This window comes from Saimiri boliviensis, chromosome 8 (assembly GCF_048565385.1).
Source record: "Saimiri boliviensis isolate mSaiBol1 chromosome 8, mSaiBol1.pri, whole genome shotgun sequence".
In the NCBI taxonomy this organism is placed as follows: domain Eukaryota; kingdom Metazoa; phylum Chordata; class Mammalia; order Primates; family Cebidae; genus Saimiri; species Saimiri boliviensis.
The window spans coordinates 100605498-100624607 of NC_133456.1; the positions used below are offsets into that span (position 1 = coordinate 100605498).

The 19110-nt window shown below is 41.3% G+C and overlaps 1 protein-coding gene and 1 non-coding gene across 17 annotated transcripts in view; one reads left to right on the plus strand and one right to left on the minus strand.

The window, feature by feature from the left end:
• Window positions 1-19110, minus strand: part of LOC101050982 (MLLT10 histone lysine methyltransferase DOT1L cofactor) — a 242437-nt gene that overhangs the window by 179683 nt on the left and 43644 nt on the right. Inside the window, exons 1-2 of one of the 16 annotated variants that reach the window (XM_010341203.3) lie at window positions 4903-5873; window positions 4317-4368 (exon numbers count right to left, since the gene is read on the minus strand). The exons of the other annotated variants lie outside the window; for them this stretch is intronic. Coding sequence (XP_010339505.1) covers window positions 4317-4322 — 6 coding nt within the window. The 5' untranslated portion in view covers window positions 4323-4368; window positions 4903-5873. Of the gene's footprint in view, window positions 1-4316; window positions 4369-4902; window positions 5874-19110 lie in introns of those variants that run through there. 16 annotated transcript variants of the gene reach the window in all.
• Window positions 11518-11624, plus strand: LOC120367634 (U6 spliceosomal RNA). Its single transcript, XR_005581964.1, has one exon. It is a non-coding gene; the product is annotated as a U6 spliceosomal RNA (small nuclear RNA).

Here is a 19110-nt window from a genome sequence, read left to right on the forward strand (position 1 = left end):
TGCAGTGGTGCAATCTCGGCTCACTGCAACCTGTGTCTCCGGGTACAAGCAATTCTCCAGCCTCAGCCTCCCAAGTAGCTGGGACTACAGGTGTGCGCCACCAGACCCAGCTAACTTTTGTATTTTAGTAGATATGGGGTTTCACTATGTTGGCCAGGATGGTCTCAATCTCTTGACCTCATGATCTGCCCACCTCAGCCTCCCAAAGTGGTGTCATTACAGGCGTGAGCCACCATGCCCAGCTCCTTTACTTTCTTAATAAACTTGCTTTTACTTCATGAATTTGCCTCAAATACTTTCTTGCACAAGACCCAAGAACCCCTCTCTTAGGGTCTGGATTGCCTCTCTCTTAGAGTCTGGATTGGGACCCCCTTTCTGGTAACACTTTGGAAAGACTTAACAAAGTTGACAATCTGCAAGCTAAATTACTTTTTTTAAAACAGGAAGAATACAAATTACTACTATCAAGAATGAAGGGGGAATTACCTCCATGATCCCAAAGATACTAAGAGGGCTAAAGATTATAATTATAATGACTTCATGCTAACGAATTCAAAAGCTTAGATAAAAAAATTCTCTGAAAACAAAACTTACCAAAACTGACAAGACAAAACAGAGTATCTGAAGGGTGCTATAAGTTGAATTCATTATCAAAATCCTTTCCCTAAAAAAAACTTTAGACTCAGATTTTTTCATTGATAAATTCCTTCAACCACTAAAGAAAAAAGAGCATCAATCTCACACAACCATTTCCAGAAAAGAGAGACAGTACTTCCCAAATCATTTCTAAGTTTAGCATGAGTAATACCAATGAATACCAATAACACCAGAACCTGACAAAAAGCAACAAGATTACACTAAAATCCCTCACATACAAAGATGCAAAAATATTTAATATTAGCAATTTAAATCCAACCATATATAAAAAGAATAGGCCAGCTCCAGTGGCTCACACCTATAATCCCAGTACTTTGGGAGAGCGAGGCAGGAGGATCACTTGAGGTCAGGAGATCTCCCAGGCCAACATGGTGAAACCCCATCTCCACAAAACAATTAGCTGGACACAGTGGCACTGGCTTATAATCCCAGCTACTCAGGAGGCTGAAGCAGGAAAATCGCTTGAACCCAGGAGGCGGAGGTTGTAGTGAGCAGTGATCACGCCACTGTACCCGTCTCCAGAAAAAATTATAAAAAAAGAGTAATACACCAAGACATCAAGAGGCATTTAGTATAACATTTGAAAATAAACAAAAAAAGAAAACAATTAAATTTACATTAATATCTTTAAAAATACAGCATCATCTCAATACATACAGAAAAAGCTTTTGAGAAAACTCAATATCCATTCATTACATAAACTCTCAGGAAGCTAGGATCAGACCTTATTCAACCTGTGTATTCTCCGTGGCATGGCATGACTACTCCTCCTGGGGCCTGTGACTATAAAAAACTATCTTTTCTTTTTTTTTTTTTTTTTTTTTTTTTGAGACAGAGTCTCGCTCTTGTTACCCAGGCTGGAGTGCAACGGCGCAATCTCGGCTCACCACAACCTCCGCCTCCTGGATTCAGGCAATTCTCCGCCTCAGCCTCCTGGGTAGCTGGGATTATCGGCACGCGCCACCATGTCCAGCTAATTTTTTTTGTATTTTTAGTAGAGACAGGGTTTCACCATGTTGACCAGGATGGTCTCGATCTCTTGACCTTGTGATCCACCCGCCTCGGCCTCCCAAAGTGCTGGGATTACAGGCGTGAGCCACTGTGCCCGGCAGTAAAAAACTATCTTTTCAATGGCAGTCATGCTGAGTACTGTTGGCCTTGCCATATCTAAATAACAATAAAACCTATATTTGAAAACAATCTGATAAAGTTCATCAATAAAACCCCTGCAACTAACTTATAATTAATGGTGTAACACTGAATGCTCTTTTCAAAGAAAGAAAACAAGATTAAGTCCATTCTGTAAAGGATGAGAATAAAAGGAATTACAATTGAAGAAAAAAGAGAAAAAACTGTGTTTTATGACAATCATCTATTAGAAAAATCTAAGTAATCTACCTAAAAAACTAGTAGAATTAATATGACTTAATCTTATATCAATTCTATTTCCAACAAAAAATCAGAAATTCAATTTTTTCCTTTTTTTTCTTTTTGAGTCAGAGTTCCACTCTTGTTGTTCAGGCTGGAATACAATCGTGCGATCTCAGCTCACCACAATCTCTACCTCCTAGGTTCAAGTGATTCTCCTACCTCATCCTCCCAAGTAGCTGGGATTACAGGTATGCGCCGCCACGCCCGGCTGATTTTGTATTTTTAGTAGAGACAGGATTTCTTCATGTTGGTCAGGCTGTTCTTGAACTCCTGATCTCAGGTGACCCACAGCCTTGGAATCCCAAAGTGCGGGGATTAGAGACATGAGCCACCTTGCCAAGCCAGAAATTCGATTTTTATAATACTGTATAATTGCTAAAAAATGTATTTAATACTTTAAAACAGAAAGAGCATCAAAAAGAGGACAAAATATGTTGGGTGTGGTAGCTCACACCCCTGTAATCCCAGCACTTTGAGAAGCTGACGTGGGTGGATCATGCGGTCAGGAGATCAAGGTCAACTGACCAATAAATGAAACTCTGTTTCTACAAAAAATAAAAAATTAGCCAGGCATGGTGGCACACTCCTATAGTCCCGGCTACTTGGGAGGCTGAGGCAGAAGGAGGCGGAGATTGCAGTGAGCCAAGACTGCACCACTGCACTTCAGCCTGGACGACAGATCAAGACTCCATCTCAAAAAAAAGAAAAAATACTTAAAAATAATTTGGACAGGTGAGGTGGCTCACGCCTGTAATCCCAGTACTTTGGGAGGCCGAGGTGGGCAGATCACCTGACGTCAGGAGTTCCAGACCATTCTGGCCAAGATGGCAAAACCCCATCTCCACTAAAAATACAAAAATAGCCACACATGGCGGTTGGCAACTGTAATCCCAACTAATCAGGAGACTGAGGCAGGAGAATCGCTTGAACCTGGGAGGTAGAAGTTGCAGTGAGTGGAGATCACACCATCGCACTCCAGCCTGAGCGAAACAGCAAGACTGTCTCAAAAAAAAAAAAAAAAAATTAGGCCAGGTGTGGTGGCTCACATGGCTCATGCCTGTAATCCCAGCACTCTGGGAGGCTGAGATAGATAGATTATTTGAGGTCAGGAGTTGACAAGCCTGGCCAACATGGTGAAACCCCATCTCTACTAGAAATATGAAAGTTAGTTGGGTTTAGTGTTGCATGCTGTAATCCCAGTTGTTTGGGAGACAGAGATAGCAGAATTATTTGAACTCATGCGACAGAGGTTGCAGTGAGCCAAGATGGTGCCACTACACTCCAGCTGGGCGACAGAGTGAGATTCTGTCTCAAAAAAACAAAAGGAAAAAAAATATGTAATTTTAAAAACAAAAGACATGCAAGACCAAAGGCGGAAAGCTACAAACAACCGCTTAGACAAAACAAAAAAGACCTAAATAAATGGAGATATATACTACACTAACAGTTAAGACTCAATGGTTAAGATGTCAGTTCTCCTCAAATTGATCAACAGATTCAAGGCAATTACAATCCTGATCCCATCAGCCTTTTTTGGAGAAGACAGAGAAGACATTATAATTCATATGGAAACGTGAAAGACAGAATATTCAGAACTTTGAAAAAGAAGAAAAAGGTTTTAGGACTTGCAATTCTGACTTCAAGACAATATAAAGTTATAAAATAATCAAAATACTGTACAGGGCTAGACAAATAGATCTCTGGAGTAGAATAAAGATTTCTGAAAGAGATCCCACTGATACAGTCACGTAATGTTCCACCAAAGCAATCCAGTGAGGAAAGGAGACTCTTTTCAACAAATGGGAAAAACAACTGGATAGCCATATGCAAAAAAATTAAATCTGGCCCAGCGCAGTGGCTCACACCTATAATCCCAGCACTTTGGGAGGCCAAGGCGAGTGGATCACACTGTCAGGAAATCAAGACCAGCCTGGCCAACAAGGTGAAACCCCATCCCTACTAAAAATACAAAAATTAGTCAGGCGTGGTGGCACATATAGTCCCAGCTACTCAGGAGCCAGAGACAGGAGAACTGCTGGAACCCGGGAGGTAGAGGCTGCAATGAGCCAAGAGCGCACCACTGCACTCCAGCCTAGGCAACAGAGCAAGATTCCGTGTCCGAAAAAAAAAAAAAAAATTCAAACCTACAAAAATAATTTCAGATGCATCACAGACCTAAATATAAATTAGCAAAAGCAAAGCCCTTTAGAGGAAATAAAGGAAATTACCTTCATGACTTCGAGGTTAGGCAAAAGTGTCTTAGCTCACAGTAAGCAATAACTACAAAAGAAAACACTGATAAATTAAACTTATCAGATATAAGTATTTCTGCTCATCAAAAGGTACAGTTAAAATAAATAGGTAACCACATAGACTTGGGGAAAGTATTTACAAAACATTTATCTAACAAAGAATCAGTATTTAGGACATATAAACACTTTCTGCAACTCGAATACATGAAAAACAGAAAAAAAGAACAATAAAGCTAAATGAACAAACTCGTCACAAAACACACAAATGGTCAACATACAAGTGCACAATATCACCAGTTGAAATGTAATGTAAATTAAATATAATTTAATTTACAGGATGAGTTTGTTCATTTCCCATGAAAATGTAAATTAAAATCATAATAATACCACTTGTGGTCAAGATGGAGTGAATAAAGGGGACCAGATTTAGCCTCCTTGTATGAAATAATAAAAACCTAATAAAATGAATGAAACAACAGCACTGAAGATACTAGACAAGTAACAAAAAACGGTGATCCCTGGAAGACAACAAACAAACGGGCCACACATGTGCCCAGCTTACTGCCTTGAAAGAGTTTCCAGGTCGTGGAACAGGGAGGAGAAACCCAGGCAGAACCTGTGGTCTCCCCAAGTTGAGGAAACGGAGTTGGAAGTCCAAGGAGGCCAAGGGGCCTAGAGCTCACAAGGGAGACCAGCACTGAGTAGAGAGCTGGAGAGAGAGAGAGAAATGAAGAGATCCACAAAGGCTCACCCTAGAACTTTTGGTTGAATGACAAATCAGCACTTGCAACGAAAAGGAGCTATCCAAGGGCAAGGTGAGAAATCACCAAAAGAATTAGAGGTAATAGCATCCAGAATTTACAAAAGGATGTGAATAGCACCTACACCCAAAAGTCCGAAAGCAAATGATGTGATATAATTTATATCACACTGGAGATATCACACCAGAGTACTAAGAAAGGAAAGGCTTCAGGAGAAGGAAAAAATTAACCCTAAACACAGCCCTGGTCCAATCAAAGAAAACATAAAGATCCAAAAGAAAGAAACTGTTTTCCAGCAACTTAATAATGCCACAGAACAAAGTCCACTAATATTTTTCAAAGGCAAACAAAACTAGAGAAAGTAGGGAACAAGGTAAAATTCACACTGGCTAAAATGCCAATCAGAATTTATAAGACTTACATAAGGCCGGGCGCGGTAGCTCAAGCCTGTAATCCCAGCACTTTGGGAGGCCGAGGCGGGCGGATCACGAGGTCAAGAGATCGAGACCATCCTGGTCAACATGGTGAAACCCCGTCTCTACTAAAAATACAAAAAATTAGCTGGGCATGGTGGCACGTGCCTATAATCCCAGCTTCTCAGGAGGCTGAGGCAGGAGAATTGCCTGAACCCAGGAGGCGGAGGTTGCGGTGAGCCGAGATCGCGCCATTGCACTCCAGCCTGGGTAACAAGAGCGAAACTCTGTCTCAAAAAAAAAAAAAAAAGACTTACATAGAAGCAGGAAATTATATCCCATTACGATACAAAAAAAGAAACCAATTTTGAAATGAAACATAAAACAGAATTAGTAGACAAGTCCTTTAAAACAATTATGACCACAATATTTCATATGATCAGAAAGCTAAAAGAAGCAAACATATTAAGTAAAAACATAAAATATTTTTAAAACTTGAACTTCTAAAGATGAAAATTACAAAGTCTAAGATGAAAAATATACTTTATAAGATTTACAACACATGAAACCAAAATTACTAACCTAAATGAAACACAGGGAAACACACACACACACACACACACACACACACACACAAAGTATTATCTTGAGATAACTTCAAGAGGCCAAACATATTTGTAACTAAATCCACAAAACAGGAGATAAAAGACACAATGGGGTCAGTATAGGTGGCTCACACCTGTCATCCCAGCACTTTGGGAGGCTGAGGCAGGCGGATCACAAGGTCAAGAGATCGAGACCATCATGGCCAACATGGTGAAACCCCACCTCTACTAAAAATACAAAAAAATTAGCTGGGCGTGGTGGTGTGAGCCTGTAGTCCCAGCTACTTGGGAGGCTGAGGCAGGAAAACTGCTTGAACCTGGGAGGCGGAGGTTGCAGTCAGCCAAGATTGTGCTACTGCACTCCAGCCTGGCGCCTGGTGACTGCCAACAAAGTGAGACTCTGTCTTAAAAAAAAAAAAAAAATACAAAAAATACAAAAATTAGCCAGGCATGGTGGCAGGCGCCTGTAATCCCAGCTACTTGGGAGGCTGAGGCAGAGAAATGCTTAAACCAGGAAGGTGGAGTATGCCGTGAGCCGAGATCACACCAAGCACTCCAGCCTGAGCGACAGAGTAAGACTCTGTCTCAAAAAAATAAAAAATAAAAATAACCAGTGGTTAAAAAAAGAGAAAAACTATCAAGTATTTTTAAGGCAGTTAAAGCAGTAATTAAAAGAGAAATTTATACAATTAAATGACTATATTAAAAAAGAAACAAATCAGTGACTTCATGTTGTTCCTTAAGAAACTAGAAGAGCAAAAGAAAAATCAGAGCAGAAGTCAATGAAACAGCAAAGAGCAAAACGGCACACTCAATGACATCAAAGGTTAGACTTACACTTCTGGGAGGATGGAATGGACATAATTTTCCCTGTTCCTCCTACTAAATATAAATTTAAAATGTGAACATTATAAATAAAACAAATATTCTCTAAAAGGTGGACAGAAGGCAAATTAGCTAAGAATCACAGGACACAGGCACAATATGGCAGTAAATTCCCTGGGTATTATTCTTTTTACCAAATACATCCTAATCCTGGAATGGAAGAAGTGAGCAAGTCGGAACACCAATGGGCATATACCAAAAAGAGCCCCAACAAAAGCCTTCTCTCTCCAGACCAAATTACCAGTAAAGCGGTATGTTAACTAGAAAGAAAACTTTCAAGAGTGATTGCTCTACTCCAGCGTAATACCACAGAACAACAATCCCCACCCATACCAGCAATGATCACATGGGAAACCTAGAAATCCACCCTCATGAGACTATAATGAAAAGAGTCCAAGATTCCCAACAGGTAGTATCAGAGCAAGTTAAGCAGCGAACTAGAACTTTCCTTCCAACTGACTACTTAATGAGTACCCACTCCCCACTGTGTAAGTGGAGAAAAGATGGGAAGCCTGGACTTCCACCACCATCTGCCAATAATAAGGCATCCCTCCCTGTCCCTACTGGAATGGTAGCAGAGAAGACCTAGTAGAGAGACTTTCACCTACACAAAGTAACAAATAAGGCCACATCCACCATGGAGATCAGGAAGGGAGCCACAACTCCGAACTCTGCACAGAAGTAAAAGACAGTTTCCCTCAAATGTCAACAGACAGGATAGAGAAACTGAACTTCATCCCCTACCTGGCTTAACAAGATGGCACCCACACCTTCCCTGTGTTAGACAAGTGTAAGAGAAGACTACTTAAAACAGTTGTTTAAGATGTACAGTCTCATAACAATACAAAAATGCCCAGGTTTGAATCAAAACTCATTTGTGATACCAAAAAGATACCAAGAATAGCGAAGATTCCAAATTGAATTTAAAAAGGTAATAAACAGATACAAACATCACGATGTCTTAATTCTAATATCCCACATATATTAGAATTAACCGGAAAAAAAAAAGTTTTTTTTTTTTTGTTTTTTTGAAACAAAGTCTTGCTCTGTTGCCCAAACTAAAGTACACTTGCATAATCTCAGCTCAGTGCAACCTCTGCCTCCCAAGTTGAAGTGATTCTCCTGCCTCAGCCTTCCAAGTAGCTAGGATTACAGGTGCTACCATCACACCCAGCAAACTTTTTTATCTGTATTTCAAACTCCTGACCTCGAGTGACCTACCCACCTCAGCCTCCCAAAAAAAATTTTTTTAGTCCGGGCATGGTGGCTCACAACTGTAATCCCAGCACTCTGGTAGACGGAGGTGAGTGGATTACCTGAGGTCAGGAGTTCCAAGACCAGGCTGGCCAACATGGTGAAACCCCGACTCTACTAAAAATAAAAAAAATTAGCAGGGCATGGTGGCATGCGCCTGTAATCCCAGCTACTTGAGAGGCTGAAGTGGGAGAATTCCTTGAACCAAGGAGGTGGATGCTGCAGTGAGCCAAGATTGTTTGCCACTGCACTCTAGCCTGGGCAACACAGCAAGGCTGTGTCTCAAGAAAAAAAAAAAAAAGATTTCAGTGGGGCAAATATCCAAACTACATCAAGGAACTAAAATAAACAGATATAAAACACTATTAAGAAAAAATGGGGCCGGACACAGTGGCTCACGCCTGTAATTCCAGCACTTTGGGAGGCCGAGGAGGGTGGATCACGAGGTCAAGAGATTGAGACCATCTTGGCCAACATGGTGAAACCCCGTCTCTAGTAAAAATGCAAAAAATTAGGCCGGGCGCGGTGCCTCAAGCCTGTAATCCCAGCACTTTGGGAGGCCGAGGCGGGTGGATCACGAGGTCAAGAGATCGAGACCATCCTGGTCAACATGGTGAAACCCCGTCTCTACTAAAATACTAAAAATTAGCTGGGCATGGTGGCGTGTGCCTGTAATCCCAGCTACTCAGGAGGCTGAGGCAGGAGAATTGCCTGAACCCAGGAGGCAGAGGTTGCGGTGAGCCGAGATCGCGCCATTGCACTCCAGCCTGGGCAACAAGAGCGAAACTCCATCTCAAAAAAAAGAAAAAAAAATTAGCCGGACGTGGTGGCACATGCCTGTAATCCCAGCTACTGGGGAGGCTGAGACAGGAGAATTGCTTTAACCCAGGAGGCGGAGGTTGCGGTGAGCCGAGAATGCGCCACTGCACTCCAGCCTAGGCAACAAGAGTGAAACTCCATCTCAAAAAAAAAAAAAAGAAAAAGAAAAAGAAAAAGAAAAAATGGTTTTGGCAGAGTAGATTAGGGTAGAAAAAAAAAATTAGACAAGAAAAATGGAATTCCAAAGATATTCAACTAACCCAAAACAAAGCAGGAAAAAGAACAACGAAAAAAACAAAAACTAAGGCTGGGAATGGTGGCTCAGGCCTGTAATTCTAGCACTTTGGGAGGCCAAGGTGGGTGAATCACCTGAGGCTGGAGTTCAAGACCGGCCTGGCCAATGTGATAAAATTCCATCTCTACTAGCTGGGAATGGTGGTGGGCACCTGTAATCCCAGCTACTCTGGAGGCTAAGGCAGTAGAATCGCTTGAACCCAGAAGGTGGAAGTTGCAGCAAGCCGAGATCACGCTACTGCACTCCAGCCTGGGTGACAGAGTGAGACTACGTCTCAAAAAAAAAAAGAAAAGAAAAGAAAAAAAAGGACAAAGATTGACAGATTGGATTTTTAAAACATAACCTAAAGCCAAGTATGGCGGCTCACACACCAGATGTGATGGTGCACATGTGTGGTCCCAGTTACTTGCAAGGCTGAGGTGGAGGAATTGCTTGGGCCCAGGAAGTCTAGGCTGCAGTAAACGATCACAGTGCCACTGAAATGCAGCCTGGGTGACAGGGCAAGACCATTTCTCAAAAAAAAAAATTAAAAAAAAAAATTTTAGGCTGGGCGCGGTGACTCAAGCCTGTAATCCCAGCACTTTCGGAGGCCAAGGCGGGTGGATCACGAGGTCAAGAGATCGAGACCATCCTGGTCAACATGGTGAAACCCCGTCTCTACTAAAAATACAAAAAAATCAGCTGGGCATGGTGGCGCATGCCTGTAATCCCAGCTACTCGGGAGGCTGAGGCAGAATTGCCTCAACCCAGGAGGCGAGGTTGCGGTGAGCCAAGATCGCGCCATTGCACTCCAGCCTGGGTAACAAGAGTGAAACTCCGTCTCAAAAAAAAAATAAATAAATAAAAATAAAAATAAATTTTAAAAAATTTTAAAAGGCCGGGCACAGTGGCTCATGCCCATAATCCCAGTACTCTGGAAGGCAGAGGCGGGCAGATCACAAGGTGAAGAGTTCAAGACCAGCCTGGCCAACATAGTGAAAACCCCATCTCTACTAAAAATACAAAAAATTAGCCAGACATGGTGGTGGGCGCCTGTAATCCCAGCTATTTGGGAACCTGAGGCAGGTGAATTGCTTGAACCCAGGAGGGAGGGAGGGAGGGAGGGAGGGAGAGAAAGAGAGAGAGAGAGAGAATGAGAACATAACCTAACATTATTTTGTATACAAGAAATTTACTTCAAAAATAACAATCGAAGCACGCTGAAAGCAAAACAATTAAAAAAGGCATATGATGCAAACATAAATTAAAGAAAAGCTGGAGTGACTATATTAATATCAGAAACAGATACTTCAGAGCAAAGAAAAAGTACTAGAGACTAAGTGGGAAATTATTTATTGAGAGAGGGGTCAATCCACCAAGAAGACATAACATTCCTAAATATGTATGTACCAAAACACAAGACTACAAAATATATGAAAGAAAAACTGACAGAACTGAATGGAAAAATGCACAAATCCACTATTATACACGGAAACTTCAATTGATTTCTCTGTAACAAGTATAAAAAATACACAAACATTCAGCTATTTAATTCAACCCCATGAACCAGCTGCATCTATGCCCATTTACAGAACATTCCACCCACCAAGAGAGGAATATCTCTTTTTTTTTTTTTTTCTGAGATGGAGTCTCGCTCTGTCGACAGGCTGGATGGAGTGCAGTGGCGCAATCTCGGCTCACTGCAATCCCCGCCTTCAGGGTTCAAGTGATTCTACTCCCACAGCCTCCCAAGTAGTTGGGACTACAGGAGTGCACCACCAGGCCCAGCTAATTTTTGTATTTTAGTAGAGACAGGGTTTCACCATGTTGGCCAAGATGGTCTCGATCTCTTGACCTTGTAATGCGCTCACTTCTCACCTCCCAAAGTACTGGGATTACAGGCATGAGCCAGAGCACCCAGGAATTTTTTTTTTTTTAATGGAGTCTTTGCAGTAGTGCAATCTCAGCTCACTGCAACCTCTGCCTCCTGAGTTCAAGCCATTCTCCTGTCTCAGCCTCCCAAGCAGCTGGGACTATAGGCATGTGGCACCACAGACGGCTAATTTTTGTATTTTTCAGTACAGATGGAGAGACTCCATTTCAGAAAAAAAAAAGAAAGAAAGAAAACATCCAAAAGTAATGAACAGAGGATATATAAAGGTACCAGCGCTTGCCTCAGCAGCACATATACCAAAAATGAAACGATGCAGAAAAGATTAGTATGCTCCCTGCACAGGGATGACATGCATATTCTTAAAGTGTGCCATATGTAAAACAAACAAATAAAAAAAGATAACAAATAAGCACCTGAAAACAGGGTCAACATCATTAGCCACTTTAAGGAAATAAATATTAAAAACACAGTGAGGTGGGCCTAGTGGCCTGCAATCCCAGCACTTTAGGAGACTAATCTGGAGGATGGCTTGACCTCAGAAGTTCAGAACCAGCCTGAGCAACATAGCAAGACCCTATCTATACAAAAACATATTTTTAAAAACACTGGCTGGGTGTAGTGGCACATGGCCATAGTCCTAGCAACCTGGGAGTTTGAGGCAGCAGTGAGCCATAATCATGATACTGCCCTTCAAGCCTAGGTAACAGAGCAAGACCCTGTCAAAAAAATAATAATATACACAATATCACTACACACCTATCAAAATTACTAAATGAACACTTACGTTCACACGAAAACCTGTGCAATGTTTATAACACTTTTATTCATAATAGCCTACAAGTAGAAATAACTGAGATTATCTTTCAACAAATAAGTGAGTAAACAAACCACAGTATAACTGTAACAAACACTAAGCAACAACCTGGAGGAATCCCTAAGGAATTAAGCCAAGTGTAAAAACTCAATCCCAGAAAGTTATGTTGTTTTGTTTTGTTTTTAGACAGTCTCACTCTGTCACCCAGGGTGGAGTGCAGTGGCACAATCTCGGCTCACTGGTTCCGCCACCCAGGTTCAAGCGATTCTCATTTCTTAGCCTCCGGAGCAGCTGGGATTACATATTCGTGCCACCGCACCTGGCTAGCTTTTGTATTTTTTAGTAAAGACAGGGTTTCACCATGTTGTCCAGGCTATTTTCAAACTCCTGACCTCAAGTGACCCACTCACTTCAGCCTCTGAAAGTGCTGGGACTACAGGCGTGAATCATGCACCTGCCTCCAGAAAGTTACAAGTTCTATCATCCCATTTATATAACATCCTTGAGATAACAAAATTACCAAAATGAAGAATATTTTGGTTATGAAAAAGCCTGGCAGCAGGAAAAAAGCAGGTGTGGCAATAAAGGACAAGAGGAAGGAAGAAGATTCTGGGAAAATGGCGAAATAGGAAGCCCCAGGAACCTCTCTCAAAGACTTCATTAAAAGCCTGATTACCCCAGGTGTTCTTACCACATATATAATACCTGACGTTCAACAAAAAAAATTAAAAAGAATGGTTGTGCATTGTGGCTTACGCCTGTAATCCCAGCACTCTGAGAGGCCGAAGTGGGCGGATCATGAGGTCAGGAGTTTGAGATCAACCTGGCCAACAGGGTGAAACCCCATCTCTACTCAAAATACAAAAATTAGCCAGGTATGGTGGTGCACACCTATAATCCCAGCTACTTGGAAGGCTGAGGCAGGCGAATCACTTGAACCCAAGAGATGGAGGTTGCAGTGAGCCAAGATCTCGCCACTGCACTCCAGTACAGGCAACAGAGCAAGACTCCATCTTCTAAAAAAAAAAAAAAAAATAGCTGGGTGTGGTAGTGCACACTTTAGTCTCAGCTACTGTGGAGGCTGAAATGGGAGATTATCAGAGCCTAGGAGGTCAAGGCTGCAGTAAGCTATGATTGTGCCACTGTATGCCAGCCTGGGCAACAGAGCAGGACCCTGTCTCAAAGGAAAAAAAAAAAAAGAATTACATTGATTGAGCTTATCAAGAAACAATGCAAACACGAAGAGAGGTAGAGTGTGCTTTATTTATTTACTCATTTATTTATTTATTTTTAAGATGGGGTTTCACCATCATGGCCAGGCTGGTCTTGAACTCCTGACCTTGGGTGATCCACCCACCTTGGCCTCCCAAAGTGCTAGGATTACAGGCATGAGCCACCATGCCCGACCTTTTTTTTTTTTTTTTTTTTTTTTTTTTTTTTTTTAAGAGACAGAGTCTCACTACGTTGTCCAGTGTGGTCTCAAACTCTTGGTCTCAAGTAATCCTCTGGCCTTGGCCTCCCTAAAGTGCTAGGACTATAGGTACAAGCCACCATGCCTGGCCAGACTGAATATTTAAAGTGTTAGAAAGTATTAGTTTGTTTCTTTGTGTTTATTTATTTAAAGTGTTCCACCAACCTAGAATCCTCTAGACAGTAAAATTATTCTTCAAAATTGATAAGAGAAATAAAGACCTTCTCGAACTACCTGACAGACTTCATGTGAAAAAAACCCAAAGCTAACATCACACTTAAGAGTCACAGACTGAAATCTTTTCCCCTAAGGACCAAGACAAGAATGTCTGGCTTCACCATTTTTATTCAAAATAGTACTATAGGCCAGACCCAATGGCTCATAACTGTAATCCCAGCACGCTGGGAGGCTGAGGCAGACAGTTGGCTTCAGCTCAGGAGTTCAAGACCAGCCAGGACAAGATGGTGAAACCTCATCTCTACAAAAAAAAAAAAAAAAAAAAAAAAAAAAAATTAGCTGAGCATGGTGGCTCACACTACTTGGGGCCTGAAGTATGAGGACTGCTTGAGCCCTGGAGGTGGAGGTTGCAGTGAGCTGAGATTGCGCTACTGCACTCTAGCCTGGGCGACAGAGCACAGACCTTGTCTAAAAAAACAAAACCCCCCACACAAAGATAAAATACAACCCAAACTTCTTGCCACAGCAGTTGGATAGGAAAAAGAAATACAACAGCATCCAACTTGAAAAGAAAGAAGTAAAATTACTTCTGTCCTCAGGTGACATCTTTTACATGGAAAACTCTGAAAGAATCCACAAAAAAATTTAGAGCTCGGCCAGGTGCGGAGGCTCAAGCCTGTAATCCCAACACTTTGGGATGCCAAGGCAGGTGGATCACGAGGTCAAGAGATCGAGACCATCCTGGTCAACATGGTGAAACCCCGTCTCTACTAAAAATACAAAACATTAGCTGGGCATGGTGGCGCGTGCCTGTAATCCCAGCTACTCAGGAGGCTGAGGCAGGAGAATTGCCTGAACCCAGGAGGCGGAGGTTGTGGTGAGCCGAGATCGCGCCATTGCACTCCAGACTGGGTAACAAGAGTGAAACTCTGCCTCAAAAAAAAAAAAAAAAAAAAAAAATTAGAGCTCATAATAAATGAATTCAACAAGTAGGATGTAAAAACAACACCCAAGTTTTGGCTGGGTGCAGTGGCTCACGCATGTAATCCCAGCACTTTGGGAGGCTGAGGCTGGTGGATCACCTGAGGTCAGATCACCTGAGGTCAGGAGTTCGAGATCAGCCCGGCCAACACAGCAGAACCCCATCTCTACTATAAAAATACAAAAATTAGTTGGACGTGGTGGTGGACGCCTGTAATCCAAAATACTCAAGAGGCTGAGGCAGAAAAATTGCTTGAACCCGGGAGGCAAAGTTGCAGTGAGCCAAGATCATGCCATTGCACTCCAGCCTGGGTGACAGAGTGAGACCCATCTCAAAAAAATTTTTTAAAAATCAGTTTTATTTCTCTACACCTATAATGAACAGCCCAAAAAGGAAACAATTTCATTTATAAAAGTATCACAAAGAATAAAGTACTAAGCTTAATGAAGGGTCCTGGTGAGGTGGTTCACATTTGTAATCCCAGTACTTTGGGAGGGAAAGAAGGGCAGGTCACTTGAGGCCAGGCCAGGCCAACATGGTGAAGCCCTGCCTCTACTAAAAATACAAAAAAAAAATTAGCTGGGCATGGTGGCAGGTGTCTGTAATCCCAGCTACTTGGAAGGCTGAGGCAGGAGAATCACCTGAACTCGAGATGGAGGCTGCAGTGAGCGGACATTGCACCACTGAACTCCAGCCTGGGTGATGGAGCACCAGACACGGTAGCTCACGCCTATACTATAATCCCAGCACTTTGGTAGTTCAAGGTGGGCAAATCACAAGGTCAGGAGTTCAAGACCAGCCTGGCCAACATGGTGAAACCTCATTTCTACTCAAAATACAAAAATTAGCTGGGCATGGTGGCAGGCACCTGCAATCCCAGTTACACAGGAGGCTGAGGCAGAAAAATCGCTTGAACCCAGGAGGTGAAGGCTGTAGTAAGCCAAGACCGTGCCACTGCATTCTAGCCTGGCAACAGAGTAAGACTCTGTATCAAAAAAAAAAAAAAAAAAAAAAAATTGGCTGGGCATGGTGGTACATGCCTATAATCCCAGCTACTTGGGAGCCTGAGGCATAAGAATTTTTGAGAAACTGCATCTCAAAAATATATATATAAATAAAGATAAAATAAATAAATAAATAAATATACAAAAAATTAGCCGGGCATGGGACACCTGTAATCCTGGCTACTAGGGAGGCTGAGGAAGGAGAATCATTTGAATCTGGGAGGCAGAAGTTGCAGTGGGCAAAGATTACATCAGTGTACTCCAAACCTGGGCTACAGAGCAACACTCTGTCTCAAAAAAAACAAGTATATAAGTAAGTAAGTCAGCAATGAAGGAAATACAAGACTTGTACACATAAAATGACAAAACTTTACTGAAATAAACTGAAGACAAAATAAATAAATGGAAAGACATTCATGTTCTTGGACTGTTAACACCTTAATGTTGTTAAGATGTTACTATTTCAAAGCAATCTACTCATTCAACAAAATTTCTATCAAAATCCCAAGAATGTTTTTTGCAGAAATAAAAAACAATACATTCTAAAATTCATGTAGAATCTCAAGAGATCTCAAATAGTCAAAACAATCTGGAAACGGAAAATTAAATTTGAAGACCTCACACTTACTCATTTCAAAACTCACTACAAAGCTATAGTAATCAAAACAGTATTGTACTGGCATGGAAAGAGAATAGACAGTTCAGAAATAAACTCCTGTTTATATGATGAAGTGATTTTCAACAAAGGCACCAGAATCATTCAATGGGAAAGAGAAACTTTTCAACAAATAATGCTGGGAAAACTGGATATATACATGCAAAAGAATGTAGGTAAGACACTTATCTTACACTGCACACTAAAACTGATTCAGAATGGATCAAAGACGTAAACATAAGAGCTACAACTATAGAAATACTTAGAAGAAAACATGGGAAAATCTTCACTGCAGTCAATATGACAATCATTTCTTGGATATGCTACAAAAGGCACAACAAAAACTAAAAAAAGATTCATCACAACTAAAACCTCTGTGCATAAAAGGACATGATTATCAACAGAGTGAAAAGACAACACATAGAATGGAAGAAAATATTTACAAATCATTTATCTAAGAACAGTCTGGAATTCACAACTAGATATTCGGTCTAGGATCTAGAACAAGATAAACAATACTGACATTTCAACAGCAAAAAGTTAAACAAAGTGGGCAAAGGACCTGAATAGATATTTCTCCAATGAATACACACTAATGGCCAAGAAGCAGATGAAAAGATGCTTGTATCACTAATCACTGGGAAAATGCAACTCAAAACTACAAGATACCACTTTACGTCATTAGCTTGGCTACCATCAAAAAAAAAAAAAAAAAAAAAAAAAAACAAAATAAACCAGGTGCCATGGCTCACACTTTTAGTCCCAATACTTTAAGGAGGCTGAGGCAGGAGGATTGTTTTAGTCCAGAAGTGCAAGCCAGCCTGGACAACGTAGTGAGAGTACCGCTCTATAAAAATCAACGAAATTAGGTGGCGTTGGTGATGGTGCGCACCTGAAACAGAAATTACCAGGGGCTACAGAGAGGTCCCAGCTACACAGGAGGCTGAGGTGGGACAATTGCTTGATCCCAGGAGGTTGAGGCTGCAGTGAGCCATGTTCAAGCCACTGCACTTCAAGCTTGAGTGATAGAACAAGACCCTGTCTCAAAAACAGTAACAACACCAGAAAATAACAAGAGTTCAAGAAAACTGAAAAAGACTGAGCCGAAAAAAACTGAACCTTCATGCATTGGTGGTAGGAATACAAAATGCTGAAGTCTCTGTGAAAACCAGTTTGCCAGTTCCTCAAAACACCAAACAGAATTACCATATGAACCAGCAACTTCATTCCTAATGTATACCCCCAAAAAAAAAAAGAAAAGAAAAGATTCAAAGAGATGCTAGAATACCAATATTCAGGGCAGCATTACTCACAATAGCCAAAAGGTGGAAACAACCCAAGTTTCCATCAACAGATGAATGGATAAACAAAATATGGTATACACATACAATGGATTATGTACTACTCAGTTACAAACAAGATTCAAATTCTCATACATGCTACAACATAGATGAACCTTGAAAACATTCAAAATGAAATAAGCTACATACAAAAGAACAAATAAGATTCCACTTACATGAGGTATCTAAACTAGTCAACTTGAAAGAAACAGAAATTATCAGGGGTTACAGAGAGGATGAAATGCAAAGTTATGCTTATGGGGTACAGAATTTCTCTTTGGGATGAAAAAAACTCTGGAAATACGTACTGCTGATGGTTATAAAACACTGTGAATGTACTTACTGAATTGCATACCTAAAAACAGTCAACATGGTATATCTTGCATTATGCATATTGTACCACAATAAATAAATGAAATCTGAGTAATCAATTACCATATCCATGGATTGAAAAATTCAAAACTATGAAGACGGCTATTCTCCCTGGGCACAGTGGCTCACGCCTGTAATACCAACACTTTGGGAGGGACAAGGCAGGCGGATCATGAGGTCAGGAGTTTGAGAACAGCCTGGCCAACACAGTGAAACCCTGTCTCTACTAAAAATACAAAGATTAGCCAGGCGTGGTGGCAGGCGCCTGTAATCCCACCATGCTCAGCTAATCATTGTAATTTTAGTAGAGGGAGGCTGAGTCGGGAGAATCATTTGAACCCGGGAGTCGGAGGTTACAGTGAGTGGAGACTGACCCACTGCATTCCAGCCTGGGCAACACAGCAAGACTCTATTATACATACATACATACATGGCCAGGCACGGTGGCTCACATCTGAAATCCCAGCACTTTGGGAGGTTGAGACAGGCAGATCACGAGGTCAGGAGTTCAAGACCAGCCTGGCCAGCATGGTGAAACCCTGTTTCTACTAAAAATACAAAGATTAGCCGGGCATGGTGGCAGGCGCCCATAATCCCAGCAACTCAGGAGGCTGAGGCAGCAGAATAGCTTGAAACTGGAAGGCAGAGGTTGAAGTAAGCCAAGATCATGCCACTGTACTCCAGGATGGGGCAACAAGAGCAAAACTCAGACTCAGAAAAAAAAAATAAAATAAAAATATGTCCATTCTCCCCAGACAGATGTTCATAATCAATGCAAACTCAAATAAAACACTAGCAACTTTTTTGTGGAACATTATGGTCAAAATGTTTATCAAATGCAAAGAGCTAGTAAGTGGCAAGATATTTCAAACAACAACAAAAAGGAACATAATATAGAAGGACTAATTCTGATACCTTGCATCCACAGTTATTATTAATACGAAGCTACAGTAATTTTAAAACTGTAGTTCTTGCACAAAGACACATAAAAAGAACACAAAGTCCAGATAGAAATCCATACAAATATTAATAGCTGATTTATGACAGTGC